This window comes from Ylistrum balloti, unplaced genomic scaffold, assembly GCF_031769215.1.
Source record: "Ylistrum balloti isolate Yb309-2 unplaced genomic scaffold, AGI_CSIRO_Ybal_v1 Utg370666, whole genome shotgun sequence".
NCBI lineage: Eukaryota > Metazoa > Mollusca > Bivalvia > Pectinida > Pectinidae > Ylistrum > Ylistrum balloti.
This window is the reverse complement of record NW_026782403.1, coordinates 234,993-262,983: the sequence shown is the minus strand read 5'-3', so window position 1 is coordinate 262,983 and position 27,991 is coordinate 234,993. Positions and strand designations below refer to the sequence as shown.

Sequence of the window (27,991 nt, the reverse complement as noted above, 5' to 3'; positions counted from 1 at the left end):
CCAGAAACTCAAAGAAGCTGCTAACCTGTACTACCGATTTTAGCTCGATCCATTCATGCCTTGAATGTATTTGGTCCAATATCGGTAAAACATATATATGTTCTGTGGAATATATTTGTTCATGTCCTTGAATATATCACACCATCAGTTTTACTTATTAAACAACACTTACTCGAGTCTCTTACTCAAGTATGCAAATGAATTGTTCAGGTCAACCTATGTTACTTACAGTATCTATAAAGCTATTACACTTTGTCGACTCTTTTTGTATAATGTATTCATAAAAGAACACGAAAACGTAATTCATTATGGAAATGAATTTTCATTTATTAATAATTTATTTTTCTTTGTTGGTATGCCAAATGCGCTTTTCTGATTTGCCATTTTTTTTTAATTTTCATTTCTTGATGAAACAAAGTCAATGGCAACGTTCCACCTTGCTGCATACATTCACTCAGTATACCAGCAGGAAATTTATAATATTCAAAGCTTCAATATCATGTAATTATTACAGACATTGTTCTAAACATTTATATGTGATAGGGTATGTAGAATCTCATGCTTGGAAACAGACCACATACATAAAACATGGAGATTATTGTTTTATTCTCTATGTACCAACAAATGTACAGCTGCAACCAGTTTTATCACATAAAACATGCACCTTAAAAATATCACAGATGTTCTCGAGTGTAAGAGAGCACAAACATTGTTCTCAACTAACTGTAGTAGACGATAAAACATTCAGGAACTGATACAAACATTCTAATTGGTATCATTAATTGTGTGGGATGTTCTTGTTTATATAAGTCTTACACCACATTTGGCAGTCTTCTATGATATCCACATTTGACAGTCTTCCGTGATAGCCATCCTTAGATTTCCCACAGTTAGACACTTAACATTACATAACAACTTAACTCTCCTCATTGTTTCCCCAAAGTTCTCATAGCCATTACCCAGTATTTGGTTCATATATTTTATACTGTGCTCTGGTTATCCACTTTCTTTGCTAGTTTCAGCCAAGGAACAATACTTGACCAACTTCCAGACTCCATCATAATCATCAACTTTATTTTGATAAGAAATGCCTGGACTTGCCACTGACACTGACAAGGACCTTGTGGGTTTCTTTATGTTAGCTGTGCCCAGCAGACTGCTGAGCTTATCATAACTGGACATGAGGACTTACATGCCCTCTCCTCGGTATTTGCAGAATACCTCAGTCTGTAGGGAGGACCTTGTTTGTCATCAGTGATCCCTCAACACTGGTCCTACTGGTTAAAAGCAGTTAGTTTATCCTGCTAGAAGACAAATAGAGATGTGCCCTCTTGTTGTAAGACTGATGATGGCACTGAAGCACTGTCTAGAGGACCCAGTGGTTTAGCTCACCTCGTCTCAGGATTTCTCAGTGTACTTGAAGTATTTTGTATAGTCGTCATAAAGAACTTTAAAAACTTCTTTCACACCTGTCTGCAGTACAGTGTGGAGCTGAGAAATACTGAACTTGTCACAAAGATCCAACAATTTATACACCGCCGGGACTAGGGTCTTCTGTAACAAACAATGACCAATACAAACAGTTAATAGGTGCCTTGACAAAAAAAGATAATGTTATATTACAGTGATACACACACCATGTAAAATATCTTTTTACAGAATTCTTGTACTTTCTGACACTCAGATATCATCATTTTGTTAATAATTCAACATGTAAAGGATGGGTAATGTGTGAACAGTCAGGGAAGACGCTTACATAGATACTTTCTAAGACATCAGATGACACTTTTTATAAACACTACATAGAAGACACATGGTCCTATCTACCTGTTTATAAGGCACTTGTGTAGAGACACTTTCTAAGACATCAGATGACATTGTTTATAAACACTACATATAAGACAAATGGTCCTATCTACATGTTTATAAGACACTTATAAATACAATATATGAGACACCATATGACACATTTTATATATGACACATGGTCCTATCTACTCTTTCATATGACACATCAGTGACAAAATACATCCATAAGGTCTTCTAAAAGAACATCAAACCATTTTTGTAAACTAATGTATCTACATTTTAGGACACTTTCAATCAAATACTTAACTATGAATCATACGTTCAGTGAAGTAAATCAGGAGGCATCGTATCACCTAAACTATGCCTTTGACATTGATGCACCCCTAATAGAACAAATCAACTGAAGCATGACATTAATAATCAACATTAAATTGAAATCAATGAACCATGAAATGGAGGGCTTCAAAGATAACATGCTGGCCTTTATAAAAAGACTCTCGAAGCAAATCAAAATGTCTTTTTTATTTAAATTTAAATTGGGATCGAGGAGTAAATCTGACTAGGAGTCACACTGACCTTTACATCTGGATGGAGAGAGACCTTCTGTACTTCACATACATAGTCAGATACAAGGTAACCAGCCACTTTGTTAAAATCTCGCTTGTGTGTACTGATCAGCTGACACAACCTTTAACATACAAGTATAACACTGAAATATATCTAAGATACAACATAGAGCTGGCATGAAGTCAGAAAACTGCTGATAGCAGATATTTTTCACCTTAAAAAAGTACAATACAGAGGACTATACTACCTTTAATCAAGTTTCTTCTGTAAAATGTTACTTAACATGTCTGAGCACAAATGACATTTACTTTTCCAAATTGCCTGTGACAATTGAGAAATTTATGATGTTCTATAAAGGGAATGTTCTGTTCTTTGCTTATTTTTTGGTAAAAAATGTCCAAACATTTCAAAATATACATAACATTACTGATGTTGTACTGTCTTCCTCTGTAACGAAGGCAAAATCAACCATGTCTTAAACATCGGTACATATCTTATGTACTTAACATAAGATTTCAGTCTGGCAACTTACATCTACACTGTCAAGTGAATAGAACTTTTCTTCTTGTGAATTTTTACAAAATTTGTCATTAATTACATCATATAAATCTATGTAACCAAGAGAAATAGAGATAAAATTGTAGTTTATGAAGTATACCTATCAAACAGAAGTGTACAGTCTATCAGCTTGGTTAACACATCCGGATCCTGACCGATTCTCTCCTGGTCACCTCGGTTAACCACCACTTTCAGCAAACGTACACAAGTTAGGGAGCACAATTTTTTCTTATTCTCAGAAATGAAGCCACTTAATCATTAAATATATAATTGTTTATATTCTGTACATATAAGCTGTGGCCTTGACCGTAACATAGGAACACTGGATCAGAAACCATTAAATATATAATTGTTTATATTCTGTACATATAAGCTGTGGCCTTGACCGTAACATAGGAACACTGGATCAGAAACCATTAAATGGATAATTGTTTATATTCTGTACATATAAGCTGTGGCCTTGACCGTAACAGAAGAACACTGGATCAGAAACCATTACAAGAATATTGTTGACTTCTGTATAACATCTTATCAAAATCTCTTAAAAAATGAAAATGGTGGAGCATTGACAGTTTTCAGTTTTTGTATCAACAATTTTTATTTATAATATTCGTTAGGTAACAGACAATCTTCATTTAAATTCAAGACCAAACTTTTATTTCTTCTCATTCACATCAGTATTCATTTCCTAACAATGAACTTAGGGTAATGCATAATGTACCATAAGCATTGTTACAAAGTTGTACCTTAATAATCTTGTGGAGACATTGTGAGTACATTAGTCTTCTTGCTAGCCCCGACACTGATTCAGTTTTGGAAAATATTGGCAATCCCTAGAAGATGGAATTAGAGGGGATCTTATAGAGCTAGAAAAGCAACTATGAACATACAACTATCTTAGTTCAGAATCTTGTGAGTGATTGTAGCAAAATATTACCAAGTGATCTTGTCAGGATCAATTGTGATCTTGATACATTTTTATCATAAAGGAGTTGAAACTCACACCAACTCCACTCAAAATTCACCAGACATGATGTTATCTACCTGGATAGCTAGACAGTTTACCTGTACTCTACTGTAGTGTAAAAGGATATGTTTGGTGCAGCTGAGGAAGGAGGGGATAACACTGTAAACAGTGTTTGTATGATGTACCAACAGGGCATTGAGAACATTGTACACAGCATGGAATGCTGGGACAAAACTCGTGCTGCCATCTAATGGAGTGAACTGGCAACAGTGGAGAGCCATAGAGGCAGTGTATGATGACATCAGTTTCTACAATAGAGAAGAATATTTGTACAATGTATATCACAGACAGGTGAGAATGGTTGTCAGATAGGTGTTAATGGGTTCAGGTATAATCACATCTCCATGATATATTCATATAAATGTTTAACCATTTATCAATATACCTTTACACAATCAATCTCTCACAGGTATTGTTATATTCTACCATGCTTTAAAACAAAAACCACTCGAAATTTCAAATATACTTCTGGAAACAAAAAATCAAAAACTCATCATCAGTTGCCAATTCATTTATATAGATAATTCCACTCAAATGAGATACTGACAATAAGACCTGTCCCACTGAATGAGTCCCCACAGTAACCCCTGGTTATATTTAACTATTTTCCTCTTCAATGTGTATTATATACACTTTACATTTCAGTTCCTTCTTGGACATTGACTTGATTGATATTCTACCTAAAACTTTTCAAATCTTACCTCTGAATTATCATTACATTTTATAAAGTTCTATAACTCTATTCCTGAACTTTATTTCATATTAAACCATTGCTATATGTTCAGTGACTTAATGAAGTGTTAGTACTCACAGGCCCAAACTCCAGCATCCGGACCAGTGTGGTTAGTACTGGGACAGCTAGAGAACTGATCAAGCCCTCATCATCTATACCGTTTACATGCTGCATCAACGATACACAGTTCAACATCAGCTACAATAAATGAAGCCAGGGTAACATTTCATAGCAATTAAAGACGTCATGTTCATATCTTTTAAGCAAAATATTACACTGCATCCAAAATAATCAAATAATCCCAGAGTTCATTTTCATCAGGATTCCAGGGACTAAACATCCACATAATATCAAAGATTCAGATGACTATTGATGAGAAAATAGTTTACCACATATTATTAAAATTATTTACATTTCACTTCACAAACGTTAACATAATTGGTATCATTTAACTTACGTTTTTCACAGCATGAACTACGACACTGCTCTGGTTCGGCGAGAGATCAAAGTTCAGCAGCTGCTGCCAGATGTACAAGGTGGAGGCTAGCTGTTGTGTACCTGTCCCTATATACTCTACACCCTGGGGAGGTACAAGGAAGTACATCAGCCAAACTATTACATCAGAGTAACATTATCATAGACATTCAACTATCATCCTTCATTTTCATAGGAGCAGGTGATAAAACACTACAGAGTTGAAACAATATGTGTCCATCACATTCTGATAAGACACTACACAGGGGGAACAACATGTTTCCACCACATTCTGATAAGACACTACACAGGGGGAACAACAGGTTTCCATCACATTCTGATAAGACACTACACAGGGGGAACAACATGTGTCCATCCTATTCTGATAAGACACTACACAGGGGGAACAACATGTGTCCATCATATTCTGATAAGACACTACAGGTGTGGAACAACATGTGTCCATCATATTCTGATATGACACTACACAGGGGGAACAACATGTGTCAATCACATTCTGATAAGACACTACACAGGGGGAACAACATGTGTCCATCCTATTCTGATAAGACACTACAGATGTGGAACAACATGTGTCCATCATATTCTGATAAGACACTACACAGGGGGAACAACATGTGTCCATCATATTCTGATAAGACACTACACAGGGGGAACAACATGTGTCCATCACATTCTGATGAGACACTACACAGGGGGAACAACATGTGTCCATCACATTCTGATAACTTTGGATCACACAAGTATATTCTTGCAACCAGATATAAAGCAACTATTATCAGTGTTGGAAAAAATTACAATTTTTATAAATTACCAGAAAATAACAGTAACACATGAATGTCCCCTCTCCTATGCATCAGGTGTAGAACTTGATGTTGTCAAACTATACAACTAATATAAACTAAACTTGCTAAGACATGCAATAAGAACATGGGATTGGCCATAATGAGACAGGACAGACGGATGGACAGACAACATGAGACATTGTCTAACACCTAGGTTTAAACAACAACAGGTGACACTGTCTAACACCTACTGTCTGAGTAAGAAGGCTGTTTATCATGTCCTGGAACTGGTCAGTCTCACAGGAAGGTATTAAAGCGGCTACAGTTTCCTGAAGCTGGGTAAGAATGACTGGTGTCCACTGCTGGTCAGTTAACTGGCCGTTGTACAGCAGTATCCTCCTATGAATTCTCCAGTCCGGTAAATTTGTATCATCAGGTTTATTTTCCACGCTGGTCAATGACATCGTTGTTTTCTGTGAAGTAAGTACCCTCTTAAACAGGGCCATGAGTATGTCCCAGACCTGAGCCTTGTGGTCAGTTGTAAACAGCTCTGTTAGCATTCCATGGCTACAGCAAATCACAGACAATAAGTTCAGAGCCTCTGACTGGCTACTATGTCCCACATCCTCCTGTAATCATAATAAATCAAACTTATAAAGTTGTCTTTATAGCAAGCACAAGAGATGAGTTTGATTGTAACTGAGTAACATATGCATCTACCATGCTCCATAGTAAAATTATAACAATACAGGTACAATACAGGAGACAATTTGTATCCATCAAACGATCTTTCTAAATCTGAACTGCGGGTCATAGTGCAAGTGCATGGCTATCATATGAAGAGACAACTAATAGTCTCCTGTTAAACGTATAAGAAGACTTAGTGCCAGAGGACAATGAGGGATAAAATGTACAATAAATATGTACACAGGTATATGATTTACGATATGTTCATATCACTGGGCAAGTAGATTTTAAAAGCCCCAAGAGCAAAAACATTAAAGTTTTACAAGTTCTTAAATGTCACAATTATGATTTCAAACAGACATGCATTTTAGGTTTTTGACTATTTGCGTAAATATTTGGTGCTATCTACCTGTTGTAAAACTTTCAATGACCAATTCAACAGAAGATGAAAACTGTCCCGAACTGTTTTTTCCACCTCGGTCATCTCCTCCCCAAAGGAACAGCATTTCAAAGTTGTTGCATAGCAACTGACAGCGGCCAGTGGTAGCTTTGTTGGATCTGTTTTCTTAGAGGCAACAAACTTGATGGTAACGCCAATGAGATGCAGTAAACAGGTCTCGCAGATCTCTCTCACACTCGCAGGTAAGAATGACTTTTTCAGCGACTAGTAAACAAAAGATTCAAACATGAAGTATCTTGACAACAATTTTTCTTCAAATTATTTTTTTGTTATTTTAGAATTTTTAAACATATTTCAAATCATATTAATATTTCAAAATTAAAATAACAACACCACAAATGATTGATAGCAACTGACAACATTTCAATACAAACATTATTTACTGTTTTTGTGTAATTTTACTCCATATTCAACTAACATATGTATTCTATAGCAAGCCCTGGAGGGGGTGGGCTTACAGATTTTACTTGATCAAGGTATAAGTGCACATTAAACAATCCTGTTTAGATTTTTAATTTAAACATATGTTATTATCTAAATAATGACAAGAGAATTGGACAAAAGTTATTACAGCTGAAGAAATGCCCTCTCCTGACATAAGATAATTACAAAATTCAATCAACTTGGACAGAAACAAATAGTTATACACGTTTTAAATCTTTTACTGGATTTAATGATGCACATGTCTCAAAATATCAATATCATCAGCATACAATTTATTACCATGTAAAAATATTTATAAATGAATTTCAACAAGTTTCGGAACTGACCAAAAAAGGTTATACTAGTGAGATCGTGTGATGTACTCAAAATGTCTGCATGATTTGCACACAATGTATACACAATAGGAAAATTGGCTGAAACGAGCTATCGCACATTTGTGTGTACATTCTGTGTTTCTATCCCACAAATGTGCCATTCTATCGTAGTTGATATAAATTTAGAAATGGTTTATAAATAAGTGTGGGATGGAGTTTCTCTATTTTCTAATTATATAAGAATACAAGTAAGTATATTTCCTAATTAAGCCATTAATATATAGGCTGGACACTTGTAGATATATCAGATACGCAATGAAAAGTTAGATGTACTCGTAATTTTAAGTATTCGTTTACAAAGAGCAACACGTGACCAGCCTTAAGGTATGGACATAAAATATATATACATTATATATGTAAAAATTAAACGGACATCTCTGTGTGTCACAGCAATGAATCATTTAAAACTTCATAACGTCAGAAAGGAAATTTTATTTTCATTACTTTTGTATTACTCTCGTTTTTCATTCATTTTGTAAACAAAGAATATATACTAAGGTAAATCTAAGAGTTAAGTTTGTTACAAGGGCGACCCAGCTGGTATGGATGAAGTACTGTCAAGTATATACCTGTATACAGGTGAACTTTTGTTGCCCAAGGCATCACTACCTGTCACTTTCTGAGGTGTGAAATATATACGATAAGACTAACTACTGCAGGTCCAGCGTTATTTCATAAACTTTTGAATTAAAAACAACTTTTATAATCACTAATCAATTTTAACGATCATGTGTTCGCTATAAAGTAATGACTTCATGAATTTTCTGTTTTATTTTCAATCCATAATATTAGCCAACCATTTTTACCAAACCACACAAAAATGTGCGACCCTATCGCACAGTTGTGCACACAAAGTATTTGGTGCATTGTGCGTTACCACAACTGTAGTTTTCACATTCAAAGAAATAACACTAAAAACTCTCACAATGATTTCAACAATTACAATGTTGACTATTGGTGAGATGAAACAAGTCACAATTGAATTGACTACAATGATGTCTAAATATAGTGTGTGATATATTAGTCTTTCTATCTCCAAAATTACAATATACTGGGTATTTCCTCTGGGATTCACAAGTCAAGTTTCTTTTGAAACTATCCTGTATATAAAGCAGACCAGTACACTTACTCTTTCTAGCTGATTTAAACAGCAGGACACTATAATCATGCAACCATCCAAACTATTATCAGTCTTCTTTTTCTTAAAGTCTGCTATCTTTTCTCTGATCTGAAATATAACAGGGTTTCTTTGACAATCTTTATCAATAAAAAATTTCTCAGTGATATATATGAATGCTCAACAAGTTACACTACAAGATCGTGTCTGTATCTCAGATCATCACATAGTAAGAGTAAATCTGAAAAAGCCAATAAAACAGTAGACATGGAAAAGAATCACCTCTAAGTGCAGAAACATTTCAATATCAAGACTTAATATCAACACGGTGATGTAATCTGTAGGATATCTATATATGCTTTATCATTACAACTGTGTTTTGGGTTACAGAGTTATCTCCCATTAAACAAATTTTACTGTTTAAATATAGGTACAAATGGTGTCTCGGTTTATTACAAAAAGGATATTTAACACTAGCGTAGATGAAAAGGTGAAATTAGCACTGGGTGTATCGCTATATTACTAACCTTCACTAATTATAATTTGTATTGAGGTTTTTTGTACCTTTTAACTGTAATTGTTGGTTTTTGGGAGAGCTTGTAAATGTAAGCAGTAATTTTGGGGAGAGCTATTACCTTGTTACTGTAGGCTGTAAGTTTCGGGAGAGCAGTTACCTTGTTACTGTGGGCAGTAAGTTTGGGGAGAGCTGTTACCTTGCTACTGTTGGTAGTAAGTTTCGGGAGAGCTGTTACCTTGTTACTGTAGGTAGTAAGTTTGGGGAGAGCTGTCACCTTGTTACTGTAGGCTGTAAGTTAGGGGAGAGCTGTTACCTTGTTACTGTAGGTAGTAAGTTTGGGGAGAGCTGTCACCTTGTTACTGTAGGCTGTAAGTTTGAGGAGAGCTGTTACCTTGTTACTGTGGGTAGTAAGTTTGGGAAGAGCTGTTACCTTGTTACTGTGGACAGTAAGTTTGGGGAGAGCTGTTACCTTGTTACTGTGGGCAGTAAGTTTGAGGAGAGCTGTTATCTTGTTACTGTGGGCAGTACGTTTGGGGAGAGCTGTTACCTTGTAACTGTAGGCAGTAAGTTTGAGGAGAGCTGTTACCTTGGTACTGTAGGCAGTAAGTTTGAGGAGAGCTGTTACCTTGTTACTGTGGGAAGTAAGTTTGGGGAGAGCTGTTACCTTGTTACTGTAGGCAGTAAGTTTTGAGAAGCTGTTACCTTGTTACCGTAGGCAGTAAATTTTAGGAGAGCTGTTACCTTGTTACTGTAGGCAGTAAGTTTCGGGAGAGCCTTGTAATCCATTACTACTGTTCTACAGGTCACTTCCAGTAATAACTTCATCCTCATCTCCAGAGCAGAGCAGACCTAGAATACAAATGTAGGTTTGCTTCAAACTTTTATCTTAATTTTGAGATAAAAAAATGTGCTTTCTATTACTTCAAATAAGAGTATCAGTGAAACTGAATGAATGACTTTTTGGACACAAAATTTTAACAATAGACAATAATTCTGTTCCCTGAATTTAGTATACTGCACATTTTCTTAGGATGACCAACATATACACCAAGTATAATGATTTTAGTTTTAATGCAAGCAAAGCTCTGCTCATGATACAAAATTTTTAACAAAGGGCAATAACTCTGGACATGACCAGTTGTCAGATGTAGTTTTCACTAGGCTACATTGAGTCGTACAATTCTGTGACATCAACAGCCAGTTTCCTCACCTGACAGCACAAGTACAGTTTATCTAACCAGTCCAAATATGTCACCAGATCCAGCATCTGAAACACAGGTGTGTGTCCTGCCTCCATGATAACAGCCATGAGACCAGCACACTTCTCTACAACCTTCAGATCTGTATCAACTGATCCACGCAGAGTGTGCAGAATAACGGTCAGCCCCAGAATACATCTGTGCTGGTCTGAAGAATTGAAAGTTTCTATTGGCAAAAGTGACAGGAGCTGTAAAACAAAAACGTCAATACACAATTACACACCTGTTGATTCAGTTACAAACATGTCAATTTCATTTTTCTTTACGATCACTTATAGATAATACCACGACCAGACAACAAAATTTAGATATGTGATTGTAGAATATGATGTAGATAACAGAAGCCATCATACTGAAATTCTTTCTGACAATAAAATCTACTTTGATTAAGAATGTCTAACCACAATTAACACGATGTATAGAGAATTAAAGTTTAATCTTATCTATTGTGACAGATACACACAGATCAGATATTGTACAAGATATTTCATTTACAACTTTACCAGGTTCTCATCATGATGTATCAGAACTATGACAAGCAACAGTTCATAGATAAAGTCAACTGTATGAATTTTAGAATGAATGAATTAATCAATTAATTGATTAATCAATGACATACTAATTATAGAAAGATCTGAAGATCTGATGGTGAAAATAGATTACGACACAGTACCTGGATCATCTTGCCTACATTGGAGATGACTGATGGAGACACCACTAGGTCATTGTCACTAGACAGGAGGTCACCCACTGTCGTAGTGATGTTCTGTAGAAATTCCAACTTTGTGCTACAAACAAAAAAGTTACCAAGTGAAATACAGCTAGACATTTATTTCAAATGTTTAAGACGTTCTAAAGTAGCCATGGAAGGACTTAATCACTTAAAAAATCCTGTCATTTTAACATCAATGTCCCATATTCAATAACAAGTACCATGCCAAAAAGAAAATGTTAATTGTGCATATTTATAAAACGCTTTATTGGTGGTGTTGTTGACTGAAATATTTAGGCCTTGGGACTACCTTATAATATATATAAACTTTATTTATTTTACAACAATTGCAAAACAAGTTATGTCAACTTATACTAATCGCTTTTGTTGGCCCGGATATAAGCGCAGGTCTTATTGTGGGATGAAACCGGAGTACACGGGGAAAACCCACGTCGTCGGGCAGGTGACCCCTTACCTTTTCACTTCCATTCCGGGAATCGAACCCCGGTCGGCTAGGTGAAAGGTGAGTGCATTACCACTGTACAACCCGACCGTCTTATCATGTGCAGGAGACCTAATACTTATGGTATACTCGCAGTGCTTATATATTTCATTATAATAAACACTCAGCAAATATTATCACAGTGAATCAAAATCTCACAGTATATATAATATCTAGAGATACCCGTGTTTAAACAGGTGGAGCAGCACAAATCTGAATCCCTATTGACAATCCACAACCAAGACAAATGTAAAATATCAGAGATAAAAAGTCAAATAATTATCAAGTATCTATCTAGATTAACTGACTGTGAGACATAATAAACTCCAGCATTGAACTCCCATTGACTAGACTACATGCTCAACTATGTCTACCCATTTGCTTCGTTCTGACTCACACATTAACAAAAAATGACTTAAAGTGAAACTTTCAGTAATACTACAAAACATGTATAATCACTGTTCCTAATTTGCATACATTATAAACTGTCCCATTTGGATGGTATGTCCAGATATTGTTTGGTCTAGGTGAGGAAGCAGAGTATTAGAGAAGTCCAATACACATTCATCTCTCTAGAATACCTTCAAACTTACCACTCCATATCCTCTGTCTAAACTTTGTCTGAATTCCCTTGATATTTCTAAAACACCTGTAAACTTACCGGTCCATATCCTATGTCCACGCTTTGTTTGAATCCCTTTGATATTTCTAAAACACCTGTAAACTTACCTGTCCATATCCTGTGTCCAAACTTTGTCTGAATCTCTTTGATATTTCTAAAAACACCTGTAAACTTACCTGTCCATATCTTGTGTCCAAACTTTGTCTGAATCGCCTAGATTCCCTAAAACCTGATATACTACTGATAAATCACTCTTCTTCTTCTTGCCACTGAAATGTAAACACACAACATACATGTAACCAAAATAAACAGTGTAATCTGTATACCATTTGTCATCTCTATGTTAAACCTAGAGACTAAGTCCCCTCTCCCAATTTCGTGGAAAATTCTTAAAATGTGATGACATCACATGACTTTTAAAAGTGAAAACAAGACAGATATCATAAACTTTAGCAAAACACACAAAAAATATTCACACATTTAACCTCTGGTTGTAATGATATATAGTGAAACCAATATAGGAAAACCATCTCACTGAAATTGTTAGGAAATGGGTTTGTCGTACTTTACCTGCAAGCATCAAAAGCATGACAAGAGAATCATATCTTTTTTAAGTTCTTGTGACTGACAGGTAGGGTTTTTTTCTTTTTCTACAGGAGAAAAAACTGTGACAAAAAATAGAAGTCTGGTAGAATTGGAAGGAGTTCAACACCTATAAAACACCTGTGGATGTACCGCTTTATGAAATGATGTTACTTACACCTTGACATTAGGTTTTAACGCTACACTGATACATTTCAACACAGCTGTCAGGATGGAGGATTGGATTTCTCTATTCTGCCTAAAAACATAGCCTTCCATGATTCTGTCACCAATTCGTCTCATGCAGATTCTGGAAAAACAAATCTTTAAATTAGAAAAGCAATATTTTCAAATTTGAAGTTGTTTTACAACATAGGTACATGTATATGTAATAAAAATGTATTCTCTAAACAACAGTTAGATGTATGCTCATCCAGAAAATATCTGCCCCTGCTCCAATGCAAAACAGAATCTGATCTAGTGTAGAACTTGATGTTATGATACTATGGGGTATATAACAATTAAATCTATTGAAAGGTTCTCAACATTGACATTGGTTTGGAAACAGGACAGGATGGAGTGCTGTGCAAAGAGACAGACAGGACAGACAGACATGGTTAACACTAAATGCCCCCCTCCTCTACCACCTACAAATAATTAAATGGTGGAGATAAAGTTAACTAAATTATTATTAACAAAGTTACTATTAAATACCTTTTTGCTTTTTCAAAATCTTTCAGGTTATTAGCTATATTTGCTTTAAATTAATGTGTAAAACTTGTAATTATTGCGAACACCATCTATGTTCCATAAAGAACGAAAACAATTGCTTCAGAACATCCTTTAATGATCACCATAGAAATTTGGATGTTCCTACCCCTCAATACCCACTCATCATCCCCTACTACACTAAAGGAAAAAGGATATTCTGACCCTTCGACATGTATACCACTCACCATCCCCTTATCACAAGTGATACTCCAGCTCCACAACCGGAATTTGGATACTGCTTCCCAACTCCTTAATATCATGTTCATTCAGCATACCCAAGCCACAGTACCTCGGTAATTCTCCAGCGTCACAACAGGAATTAGAATCCCAACTCCTCAACATTCATCCCAATCATTCCTCCCCCACAAGTGACTCCCAATCCTCACTATAGTAACCCCTTCTGGCCCCTTCACTATCTATCCCATTTGACATCCCCTAGCTACCACACATGAAATCTCGTCCTGAACTCCACTGTTACCTACAATGTCATTACCTAACTTTGGATGTTCCTACCTTTCACTTTGGACACTGTCATCCAGATACAGCTGCACTATAAAATCAGCAATTATCTTAATATGTCGCCCCTCCAGACACTGGGTCACCAAAGGCAGAGACATCTCAAGCAGACTCCACTTCGCTGTATTGCAGTTTTGTTTAGTTACACTGAACACCTTTATAAGGACAAAAAATTCAGCATTATTTCAGCAACATTACAAGCAAGAATAAACTTACAGTCGAACCTCATTATCTTGAAGTCAGCAAGACTGTGCTAAAACTTTAAGTAAGTCTAAATATTTAGTGTGAGGTTTGGCCAGGACAGACTTAAAATATTACAGTGTCTTTGAGTTACATGAGTTTGAGTAACGAGGTACAAGTGTATATCAGTTAAATGAACTTGAACTGTCATCCTGAGGATGACCTATCCCCTTTCCCATCCCATCTGGTTTAGTTCCAATGGCCTCAACATTTTTAGGAATGACCTTGAATTTCCCCAGACATGTACCATTGTCTTATGACATGCTCCATCTCCTTTCCATACACATTACATTATAAAAGTTTATATGGGTCTTTATCTTATGGTCAAATACAAAACTACATATACACAGATCTTATTTGGTCACCTTTCCATACACATTACATTATAAAAGTTTATATGGGTCTTTATCTTATGGTCAAATACAAAACTACATATACACAGATCTTATTTGGTCACCTTTCCATACACATTACATTATAAAAGTTTATATGGGTCTTTATCTTATGGTCAAATACAAAACTACATATACACAGATCTTATTTGGTCACCTTTCCATACACATTACATTATAAAAGTTTATATGGGTCTTTATCTTATGGGCAAATACAAAACTACATATACACAGATCAATAATTATTTGGTCAATCAGGTAATCTCATTTTTGACCAATCAGAAACCTCCACTATGTTTCCATAGGTCTCGAAACACCTTATGTGTCAAATTTGGTAAGTTCCACTGTATGACAACAAGTTTCATTAGAATTGACTTAAGTACTGATGATCTATGGACCATTACACAACATTAAACAGCCAGGGTAATTTTGAGGTGAGATAATGACACTGGACTACATATCAGAGGCCCATCACATGTGATTTGAAGCAACAGGGGAAAATGCCTTGACTAAGGACAAAACCCAAACAGCACAGATCGCAGCTTCCTCATAAACACTACAAAAAGCCTTGATCTAATCTACAGACCTTGGACCTTCACTGATTTCAAATAATCTGAATAATCTAGTACTTGACTGACGGAGTTGTCCCCCTAACTTAACAAAACGAGCCTTCTTTGATCACCAACTATAGTTACCTTAGATGTACTATAATAGGAATGAACTCAATTGGGTATATTGTAATGTGTAGTGATATCATAAGTTATGATGCACCTGTCTAGTCCACTATATCTCAACAAATGATTTCACTTTGGACAGATTGGAGCAACTAGACATCTTATGTGTATGTGTCACTAACTGAAAGCAAGGAACTGATTGGTCGGTGTTTTCAAGCATACTGTATGTAAATGCATAAGATAGAAAAGCTGACTACAGTAAATGGTTAGTGATGAAACTCACTCTCCAATAACTACAAATAATAATGTATCAAGGAAAAAATATACTTACTTTTCCATCCCACTCATGCCCTGCAAAGTTATCAATTGTCACTGTGAAAAGCTGATCTAGAACTCCAGTCAGAAGGGTGGACAGATCAGTAGAGGCCATTGTAACAGAGAGTAGAGTGACCCTCAGTACCTGGTGGACTAGGAGATCCTGAAACACAAAGGGAAATAATCTCAGTCACACAATTTTACAAACATCTCTATAAATTCCTTATTTCATTGTCACTTTTTTCATTCTTCAGCCAAAAAATCAAATTCAAGAAATGTTGAACAAAATACAAACAGCCAGCAGAAAATCTCACAAGCTTATCTATGTTTGTCCTCTATAAATGTCATCAGTCTTCAATCAAAATTTAAAACAAGTTTATTCTAATATGAAATGTCTCATCCCAGGTTTTTATGCATTCACAAGTACAAGTATATTTTAATTGAGTGTTTTTTTCTTTTTCTTATTTTTTTCAGACTAGAAAAGCCTATTGATACTACATGTAAATAGTTCTAAGATTCAACAAGAAGGATATTGCACCTTACCCAGCAGTACTTAACATCCATGTGTTCAGACTTGTCTATTGCCTTTTGTAGCTTTGTCCAATTGTCAGCTGACCAGTAAGTGTGGAGAATGACTGGACTGACCTTGCTCATCCCATCAAGATTTTTTTGTTTGTACCCTGTTTGCCGCTGTGTGTATTGTCCGAGCATTACCTCAAGTTCACCCCACACACCACATAAGAGGAGTGTCCCCAATGGCAAAGTACACGACTGGAAATATATTAAACATAGAACATAAACAGGAGGGTCCCAAGGGGCAAGATAGGTGACCAAAAACATATCAAACATGGAACATAAAATAGGAGGGTCCCAAGGGGCAAGATAGGTGACCAAAAATATATCAAACATAGAACATATATAGGAGGGTCCCGAGCGGCAAGGTAGACAACTCTCAAACAGCACATGCACTAGGATACAGGATGTTTTATCTTTGGGTTCTCTGAATATCCTCTAAACAAAGAACATCAGAAATCCCGACACCTGATCCTGCATGGTAAGCTCCCACAGAGAGTAGCCTCTTACAACCTACAATGAAATATAGCAAGCCCAGGCTCTTCTGTCTCATGGGTTCACAGCATGAGTATGCAATCAGGGTTCAGAATGACAACAAAAAACATAACAAAATATTCCTTTTCCTAGATAATATAAATAAACACTCCCATATTAATCCTTTCTATAATCACATACTAGAAATTCTTTTATAAAACTTCTTCATTTTAAATAGAAACATTGGTCTAATAATATAAGGTGTTTAATAACTGTACACCAGAAAACTTTGTCATTTGTTTACTGGCACTCATTTCACCCATTTGGTAACAAATCTAAAACATGATAGAGGCGCACGTTTTAAGTTCATGTAATATATAGTGTAATATATGTCATGATTTTAGGGGCCAATTTACAACTGGACGAAAACAAATAGTTTGATCTCCTAGGAGGACGAAAATAACATTAGGCCTTAAACAGTTACACATATTAAGCTTAAACTGTTGCCCAGTATAGAAATATTGATACATGTAAACCAATATTGACTAGAGAGAACTGACATCCTGTATCTTCTTACATTTTTACTCTCTAAACACAGGTCCAACAAGGGAACCAGAACGTCAGTTTCCATGGCTGTCATCAGCTGGTTGACCTTGACTGAGGTTGAGTCTGTGATGGAGTAGTCGACTATACGTACATTCCTCAGGTACAGCTGTACAAGGTCAGCCATACACACCAGCTTATTTCCCCAGTTTCCTATGGATAATACACAATAACATAACACATTTTAAATAAAAAATAAAGTACATTTTTTTATATAATTGTCTCATCTGTTTTAATGAATTGTCATTGATCTCGAACTTGTTTAAAAACTTTAGCTGCAATTCATAAAGAAAAAATTAACACAACATCTACCTTAAATTTTTAAAGCATATTTCATTTTTGTTAAAAAGATTTTTTTAATCAAATGGAATCCACAGTCAATTGCTCTTTATAAGGAAGGATTTAAGCTGCACCTTTTTCAACAAGCTATCCCTGACTTACCACAAGGTATTTTGATCAGTCTTCACTTTGAATGACCTGATACATAGTACACTATCACAACTCTATTTCTGTACATTTCAATTCTTCTTGTTAGTATTTTAAGCTTGATATGGTAAGCATTTTGAAATTTCAAATATCGATTATTACTATCATTATTATTATTACAATCTGAAAGGCCTGTCAACACATAAAAGGTCATAAGAGCCATCAACCGTTGAAATGCAGAGCGATTCAAAACGGAAATAACATCAAACAGACTAAAGAGTAAAAGACAAATGCTAAAAATCATAAATGGTTATCTTATCACAAAAGATTCAAATAGTAAGTCATAGTCTATGATATAGACCAACATCTTTCAGACAACACCACCTTTAAGATATTCAGTGCCTTTCATATATCAAAAAAAGTTTTTCAAAATAAATATTAACAATTGAAATTCGGTTTTGCTAAATACATTCAGAGAAAAAAGGGAAGAAAGTGATTTTCATTCAATGGAATTTCAAATGTAAAAAACATGGCACAAATACAACTGTAGTTGTCAGGGTCATAGGTGTTTCCTTCCCTCATTCCCACCCCATGTACATCTCCATCTGAAATATCTTTTATCTTTACATTGATAGCCTCCTTTACCTGAGTCTGACACCAGCTGTGGTCGGTACTTCTTGGTGATCACTTGAAGCAGGTTTTCCCAGATATCAACTGTGGTTCCCTGGGGTAGAGACTGGACCACATCACCAAACCTACAACAGTAATGAGAAAGAAGTTTACACATGGCCAGCTTTATACAAACTTATCCAATGTACATCACACATACAGTTATTACACCCATTAAATACAATGTTACACCATGTAATTACTATCACACCCATTACATACAATGTTACACCCTGTAATTACTATCACACCCATTAAATACAATGTTACACCCTGTAATTACTATCACACCCATTAAACACAATGTTACACCCTGTAATTACTATTACACCCATTAAATACAATGTTACACCCTGTAATTACTATCACACCCATTAAACACAATGTTACACCCTGTAATTACTATTACACCCATTAAACACAATGTTACACCCTGTAATTACTATTACACCCATTACCGGTAAATACAATGTTACACCCTGTAATTACCATCACACCCATCAAATACAATGTTACACCCTGTAATCACTATAACACCCATTAAATACAATGTTACACCCTGTAATTACTATAACACCCATTAAATACAATGTTACACCTTGTAATTACTATCACACCCATTAAACACAATGTTACACCCTGTTATTACTATCACACCCATTAAATACAATGTTACACCCTGTAATTACTATTACACCCATTAAATACAATGTTACACCATGTAATTACTATTACACCCATTAAATACAATGTTACACCCTGTAATTACTATCACACCCATTAAACACAATGTTACACCCTGTAATTACTATTAAACACAATGTTACACCCTGTAATTACTATTACACCCATTACCGGTAAACACAATGTTACACCCTGTCATTACTATTACACCCATTACCGGTAAATACAATGTTACACCCTGTAATTACCATCACACCCATCAAATACAATGTTACACCCTGTAATCACTATAACACCCATTAAATACAATGTTACACCCTGTAATCACTATAACACCCATTAAATACAATGTTACACCCTGTAATTACTATAACACCCATTAAATACAATGTTACACCTTGTAATTACTATCACACCCATTAAACACAATGTTACACCCTGTTATTACTATCACACCCATTAAATACAATGTTACACCCTGTAATTACTATTACACCCATTAAATACAATGTTACACCATGTAATTACTATCACACCCATTAAATACAATGTTACACCCTGTAATTACTATCACACCCATTAAACACAATGTTACACCCTGTAATTACTATTACACCCATTAAACACAATGTTACACCCTGTAATTACTATTACACCCATTACCGGTAAACACAATGTTACACCCTGTCATGGTAAATACAATGTTACACCCTGTAATTACCATCACACCCATCAAATACAATGTTACACCCTGTAATCACTATAACACCCATTAAATACAATGTTACACCCTGTTATTACTATCACACCCATTAAATACAATGTTACACCCTGTAATTACTATTACACCCATTAAATACAATGTTACACCATGTAATTACTATCACACCCATTAAATACAATGTTACACCCTGTAATTACTATCACACCCATTAAACACAATGTTACACCCTGTAATTACTATTACACCCATTAAACACAATGTTACACCCTGTAATTACTATTACACCCATTACCGGTAAACACAATGTTACACCCTGTCATTACTATTACACCCATTACCGGTAAATACAATGTTACACCCTGTAATTACCATCACACCCATCAAATACAATGTTACACCCTGTAATCACTATAACACCCATTAAATACAATGTTACACCCTGTTATTACTATCACACCAATTAAATGCAATTTTACACCCTGTAATTACCATTACACCCATTAAATGCAATATGTTACACCCTGTAATTACCATTACACCCACTTTATAAGATACAATATATCCTGTAATTACAACATGACCTCTGACCTTTCAGAGAAGAGGGATGGAAAGCCTGACCAAGTTGTTAGGTTGGACTGTTCCACCGTGGCCAGGACTTTCTCTATCCATTTAGGAACCTGTCGTAACTTGCCATAGGTAGAAATCAGCTCAGTAAGAAACTTGTCAGCCACATCACACTGCTGAAGTAGAGAGAGATCAAGTTCACCTCAAATTTCCATGACATGTCATGTTTAAACCTACAGAACTACAATTGTTATCAAGAACATGTGTATGATATCTTTGTTATATGCATTGTTGGTTTCAACAACAGTTTTACTTATAAATATTACCCATATGTATCACAACAATAGGTGTTAAATGACTGTAATGGTGATGTATGTTTTACCTGGGCCTGATTCAGAAGACACAAACGCAGAACTTCAGTAAGTCTTGGTTCCAGGATCATATGGTTTAAGTACAGCAGCTGTTGGAAGCAATCAAACACTTCTGGGCAGCTGTAAATCAAATTCAATATCAAATTCTAGCTCCTTTTTCCACATATTTGTTTAGTTTCTGAGAAACCATATCAAAAGCCTTAAACAATTATACAGTATCAAAAGACTTATTAACATCGTAATCTCTACAGGGAACAATATATTCAGACAATTTTGCCAAACTCGTAATTTGAAAGCAAGATTGAGATGATTTCATAGAAAAGATTTGGGTTCTTGGACTAGTGGATATTTTATTATAAAGTCAGTAAAAAGGACAAAACGATTCACCCCAGTGACTATGATTCACCTTAGCGACTATGATTCACTCCAGTGACTGTGATTCATCCCAGTGACTGTAATTCATCCCAGTGACCCCCAGTGACTATGATTCACCCCAGTGACTATGATTCACTCCAGTGACTATAATTCACCCCAGTGACTATGATTCACCCCAGTGACTATAGTTCCACCAGACTGGCTAGGATGTCTTACCTACTACTCCTCAATACCACATCCAGTATGGTCCTATAGGCCTGAAGTTGCTGTCCACCAGCAGCATTGTCATTAGCAACATGATAAATATCTGCCTCCTGGACCATCTTAAGTAGGCCAGTTATCACCCTTATTAGTGATGGTTCAAGTGCTTGTTCACAGGGGTCGCTGTCATCTAGTTTTACACCAATCAGAGAGCAGATGTAGAGGAAGAGTCGGTGGGCTGTGATATTATCTGAGTTACTAAAACAGAATGATAAATCATTTTTTTTGTTTGTCATCGCATAAACAACCAGGATCACTTTGAGGTAGGATCGCCTTGTAGCAGCTCCTGTCTACAAAGATATCAATATCTATACATGCATGATATTTTAATTCCAGTGAACTAAATCAAAACCAGGACCACCACAAATTATTAGCCCACATGAAATAAAATGCCTGTACAGAAGTTGGTTACTTGGCAAAAAGTCTTCATGTATTGTTACATTTGGTCTAATCAATTAAGTATGAGAAACACAAGTAGTGATTGTAACAACAAAATTAGAGTTATTTTTTCATTTCTATAAAACACTTACCACTTGTGGTGAATAAAGCCGTTGAAGAAGTAGGGGAGATAATCTAGTGTAAACAACCTCATGTCCTTGTTAGACGTCAGTTTTAAGGCATGCTATAAAGTCAAAAGAAATCAGCAGAAATTTTCAAATACAGACATTTTATATCTGACATGAAATAAAAGTTGAATTAGTCAATCATGAAAAGATATCATTGATATGTGGTTTATCTACTTGATTATAACACATTATCTACATTAAAAAACAAAAAACAGCCACTCCTGAAGTCAGCCTGCAGTAACCAGCACTGTTTCTTAATATATTTATGTTGATAAGGCTCTGTATACCACTAGGTACCTTCTTAAAACCTTGGAGACAAATTATTACATACACTTAAATTTAATCCACTTAATATATTGATACTATTAATCACTTACACTTAAAAATACCTTATTTCACAAATCTCCCTCTTCAGTTTTTGTGAACTCTGACCTAGATATGACTTTACATTCACAATTGACGAGCTTTTTGAGACCTGGACTCTTCAAGAATCTGATATCAGTAACTGAATCAACATGTTATTTTCATACAAATATTGTTGCGAGGGATTTGAACTCCCAATTTACTCTCATCATGTTTTTACGCGAAAACAAATCGCATGCAAAACACAAGTGATGTACAGTAAAAATACCTATAATATACACAAGTTTATAAAAATGTACTGCACTTGATTACTGTAGAAATTTGACAAATATTAACACTACAAACACCTAATAGTAAAGAAATAAGTCTGTACTTGACTAAATCACTTGAGGTAGAATCACTAACAACCAAGAATATGAAGTAATATAAGTTCTCACCTTGCCATCGAGTATGCTGGATATTGTATTGAAGAGGTTTTCGATAGTCCTGAGATAGTAAGCCATTGACTCGCCTTCACCACAGACAGTACTCAGGTACATATTGAAGCTCACCTGATGGTCCCTGTAAATAAACAAATACTTCAATAACATCTGATTTATCTATTAACCAAATTTCTATTACAGATTAGGGGTCTTAGAAATGACTATAAAATCACATATTCATCACTTAATTCACATACTGTATAACAGGAAATTTTGTTGTGTAAATTTTCGTGGCTATAGACTAACCACAAATACAAAATGCATCAAATAAGGATTCAGTTGAAAGAATTATGTGTACATTTCTCTGACATCTAACAAATTGTTTTACCTTCAAAAAGCTATATTTGGTCTAAACTGATAAAATGTGTACCCAGGGACATTTTGTATTATACAGTACTTGCTTGTTATTACCTGGTGAACATTTTATTTTACAGTCTGGACTTGAAGCCTAACATTACTTTTTACTTACTTGTCAAAAATGCCATTCTGTATGATGTTTATAAGTGTTGTTCCTAGTGACTTGATCTCAGCCTTGTCTGAATGGGTACAGCCCCACAACATGACTGCTGGCACCAACAGTTTAGAAGTAACCATCTGTAGTACCTATAAAAAAAGCCATTGAAATATAAACAGTGAATTAATTAATCTGAACTGTTGAGAAAAAACAGTATGAAATGTATCAAATAAGTAAAAACACCTAGTTCAGGTCATAACACATAATGTTTGTGACTAAATCTTCTCATACCAGTACTGTGACATGTTCAAATGATCCCATTGTGAATAAGAACTTCAAATTAATTTACATGTTACATTTTTCTATTTCAGCTCCATAGTCTCAATTGTTTCCATTTATACTAATCCAATTATAATTGTTCTTGTTTGAATAAATGTTGAAGTCTGTTAAAGCCTAGGAAATTATAGAGCACCCATATGTTTCTAACTTGAGAGAACAGTATCTTAAATCAAAGTAACAGTGAATCCACATGGTCCTTACTTGGTTGATACTTCATGGATTTAATGGAATGATAGTGAACTTCCTATTTCTCATTTTGCTGAGCACTTGATAAGCCAATGAAATAAGAGCATACTGACCTGTTTCTGGTTTGGGTGAGCCCTCTGGGAACCCTTATAAATATGTATGACTTTCTCCAGAAGTTCGACAAGATTTGAGGATGGTTCACGCCCAGTGGTGACATTTCTGACAGTAATCTGGACCAGAGCTGACAACAATCCTGCCTGTACACAGAAAAAAAGATTCACTGCCAAATAATATCTCTTGTCACTACAGTTGTATCATATACCAGAGTTACATCAAGCAGCTCAAACCATAAATTAAAGTTTGAACTAGTACACACTATTCAGATGATAAATTAAAGTTTGAACTAGTACACACTATCCAGATGATAAATTAAAGTTTGAACTAGTACACACTATCCAGATGATAAATTAAAGTTTGAACTAGTACACACTATTCAGATGATAAATTAAAGTCTGAACTAATATGCACTATTGAACATCTCTATGGCACATTATCTTTAAAATAATTTCAATACCAAAAGCAGATTAACACAGAAGATGATTTCCAACCTGTGCTCGTCAGGAAGGGACATCAAAATTTATGGCGCAATTTACCGAGCAGAGAAATACTTGTAGCCATAACCTAAACTACTTCATAAAGAATTTGATGTTGAACTGATGAATGGACAAATACTCTAAACAAAAACATAGTGATATGATTACCGATGATATCCATACAATATGTTTATAAAAAGGACACAGACTTACCATATGTTCATACTTGGTGGTGAAGACATAAGCTAGACATTGTGAGTGTATTATAGCATAGCAACAGCCAATAACAAGGCTAAGGACATCAGACTCTGCATAAACCTTGGGATCTGTCAGGGCACTTATCAGTACCTGTCACAAAAATATCAGATTCCTATAAATATTAATTGTCTCACATAGTCAAACTATGTAAACAGAAAAATACATCAGTTCATGTGTATATAAGAGTCTATTAATTGCAGGGTGCAAGTAATGACATATGTACTGTTCATAACCAGTGATAAATCTTCAGGAAAGTCCAAAGTCCTGAACTCATAGAATTTTGAAGGGATACATATAACTTCTGGAATAAAAAGTTGTTAAATGATAAAAAGTTGTTAAATGTAAATTCTAAGTAAATCAAGAATGTAATTCTGTCAAATTACAGCAAAAATATATGTGGCAGGTGTGTTCTGACAATGGTTGAGTCAGCTGCAGGATAAACAGCAATTATTGCACGTTCATTTATATTTTATAGATCCACAAAACAATGACAAGTTTGCCCTTTAATATAATTTGATATTTACCCACCTGACATATAGACGGTTTGATTATGATTGTCTTTCCAAATTTACTGGGTTGTTGTGCTTTTTGTGTATGTAAAATATCAAATAAGCATTTCAACACCAACACACTGTCTTCATCTGTCACTTTGTTCCTGAAATAAACATATTGTCGATAATGAACGCTGTATACATACATCTATTAAATGCCACTTGAGAGATGTAACATTTCTTTTCCAAGATATGGGATGGTGGGGCGTATCAGAGGGGAACTACAAATAATATCAAGACATTTTTTACTATTTGATTGAAACAATACATTATACTTAACAAATACCATTTTAGTTTTTGAAGAAGTATTTGGGGTGTATACAAAACCAAAAACTGTGTAATAGTGCACATTTCTTTCATGTCTACCTTTAAATTTACTAATTACATACATGTACATATAATCTCTTATATTCTACACAAACTATATACCCACTTTTTCTTATTGACCAGTAATCCACATAGAAAGTCTATCAACACCTGCTCCTTGTTAGGGATGAATGCTCGCTCTGATTTCCAGGCAAACAAGGCTAACTTCACCTTATCCTGAATAGATCCATCTCTAGACTTCAGTCGCAGGTACAGACCTAAATTTAACAAGATTAACTATATAGAGTCTGGCCGACCACCTACTGACTTCTATTGACATCATCGTACAATAATCTGACTAAATCATGTGGCCCTGGTCTATGCATAATTCTAAATTTCCACAGAATTCCTTTTTCCTTATACATGTACTTGTTTCCGTTTTCAAAGGAAGCTGATTAATTTATTACCTAATTTCTTAACATGTCAGTATATACACCTGTATACTGGGCATGACAAACATGAGGCATCAAGTGATAGGTATTTTTGTAGATATTCAGGTATAATTAGTGAGTAATTATACTGATGTCACATATGGAAATAGGTAAGCAAATGTATGGATAGATGGGTATGTGTGGGTATGCAAATGTGAGCCATCTATGTTCTTTTTGGATATTGTATTGATGAAAAATCGAAAATACAAAATAAATTACAAAAAAGTTATCTTACTAAACAAAAAAAAAAGTAATCACTCAAACAATGAATGAAATCATCTCTAACTGCAAAGAAGCAAATAACTTACTACTTATACTTGATTTAGTAAAGTTTCATCAGGTTGAGAATATCATTGGATTTCAATGAAAAAGAGCATGCATTGAAACTGAAACACATCCTCACAATAATACACTCATCTTAGTCTAGTCCAAGGGTTCTGACTACCAATACCAGTTGGATATCGACCACAACCAAGACCAAAACATGACATTGTGGATAGATTTCTGAACCCTGAATTTGGACCAATCTAAAACACAAGGTTTCTATGGAATTGCATATTCCCGTTTTGCTGCCATGATACTGACTTCACTTTGTATTTAAACATTTCAAAAATGGTTTTTGTGTGTTATTGTGCTTATTAAAAAAATAAAAATTGAACTTGTGACGACTCCACATTGAACAGATGGAGTCTACATCCTCTCATTGCAACGATAGTCCATAGAAGCTTGTCATCCTATCAGTATGTATATATTGTTATGAATTTTCTTGTCGTTTGTTTGTTTACAGTGTAAATAATTTGTTATACAGTTTAACAGATCTAGCCCATATGTAGTGTCAAAGTTGTATTTGAATGAAATAGCTAAGTAGATAAGAGTGACCGTATGTACTCTTGGAGGGTCAAGTACACACTTTGATGGACCGTATTGTAACACTGGTGGCACTGGTTGAGATTCGGTACACTGGTGTCAGCGTTAAGAATTTAACGAACATCAAACTGGTATGCAGCGCAGAGATTTAGAGTTAAAAGAAACGTTACACTTGTGGTAACATTGGGTTTAGAATAATAGAAACTTAACACTGGTGAAATTGCTGGAAGTTAAAAGAACATAACACCATGATAATCCTTATAGAAAATATACCGTACATTATAAAACATAGGATTGTAGATCGAAGCATCTTACTTCATTCTGAACTTAACATAACAGTGTCGAACTTATACTGAAGTACATTCTTACTTATTACTGCATCATAACACATGTATGGTGTGGACAACACTAAACTACAAAATCAGGTGGGAAAATATGAACTCTTAAATGTAAACATTTCCACGTGCCTGCATACAGAGCTGCCATCTTCTTTTAAGACAGGAGAGTTCCGATATGTTTCGTATTGCAGAGTGACCTCCCTTACACTATATGAATCAAACCGCAGATATTAAAACTATTTTTGATAAATTGAAAGGTGTACATTTCCCCCTTCGTAACATTTATAATATCTATATTATTTTATTTTTAGTTGA

At 35.1% G+C, this 27,991-nt stretch overlaps 1 protein-coding gene across 1 annotated transcript; it reads right to left on the bottom strand.

The window, feature by feature from the left end:
- Nucleotides 1–355: 355 nt before the first annotated feature.
- On the bottom strand, nucleotides 356–25,111 carry LOC132557379 (unhealthy ribosome biogenesis protein 2 homolog). Its single transcript, XM_060221882.1, has 27 exons — nucleotides 25,079–25,111; nucleotides 24,386–24,529; nucleotides 23,763–23,896; nucleotides 23,249–23,372; nucleotides 22,413–22,504; nucleotides 21,838–22,080; nucleotides 21,258–21,366; nucleotides 20,900–21,051; nucleotides 18,823–18,989; nucleotides 17,783–17,961; nucleotides 16,702–16,929; nucleotides 16,175–16,321; nucleotides 14,535–14,692; nucleotides 13,429–13,560; nucleotides 12,845–12,937; nucleotides 11,506–11,620; nucleotides 10,784–11,020; nucleotides 10,315–10,422; nucleotides 9,069–9,167; nucleotides 7,071–7,325; nucleotides 6,226–6,603; nucleotides 5,152–5,274; nucleotides 4,773–4,892; nucleotides 4,029–4,209; nucleotides 3,035–3,134; nucleotides 2,386–2,497; nucleotides 356–1,554 (listed from the first exon to the last, which is right to left on the bottom strand). Exons 1-27 carry the CDS (start codon nucleotides 25,079–25,081, stop codon nucleotides 1,399–1,401), a joined length of 4,089 nt encoding a protein of 1,362 aa, XP_060077865.1. The 5' UTR covers nucleotides 25,082–25,111; the 3' UTR covers nucleotides 356–1,398.
- Between the last annotated feature and the right edge of the window lie 2,880 nt (nucleotides 25,112–27,991).

Coding starts and splice junctions, on each gene's coding strand:
- LOC132557379 (XM_060221882.1), bottom strand. Junction 18,990..20,899: donor CCATCCCTCTTCTCTGAAAG/GTCAGAGGTCAT, acceptor TTACTGTTGTAG/GTTTGGTGATGTGGTCCAGT. Junction 16,930..17,782: donor TGTGTTTAGAGAGTAAAAAT/GTAAGAAGATAC, acceptor ATATATTTCCAG/TCGTGTACTTTGCCATTGGG.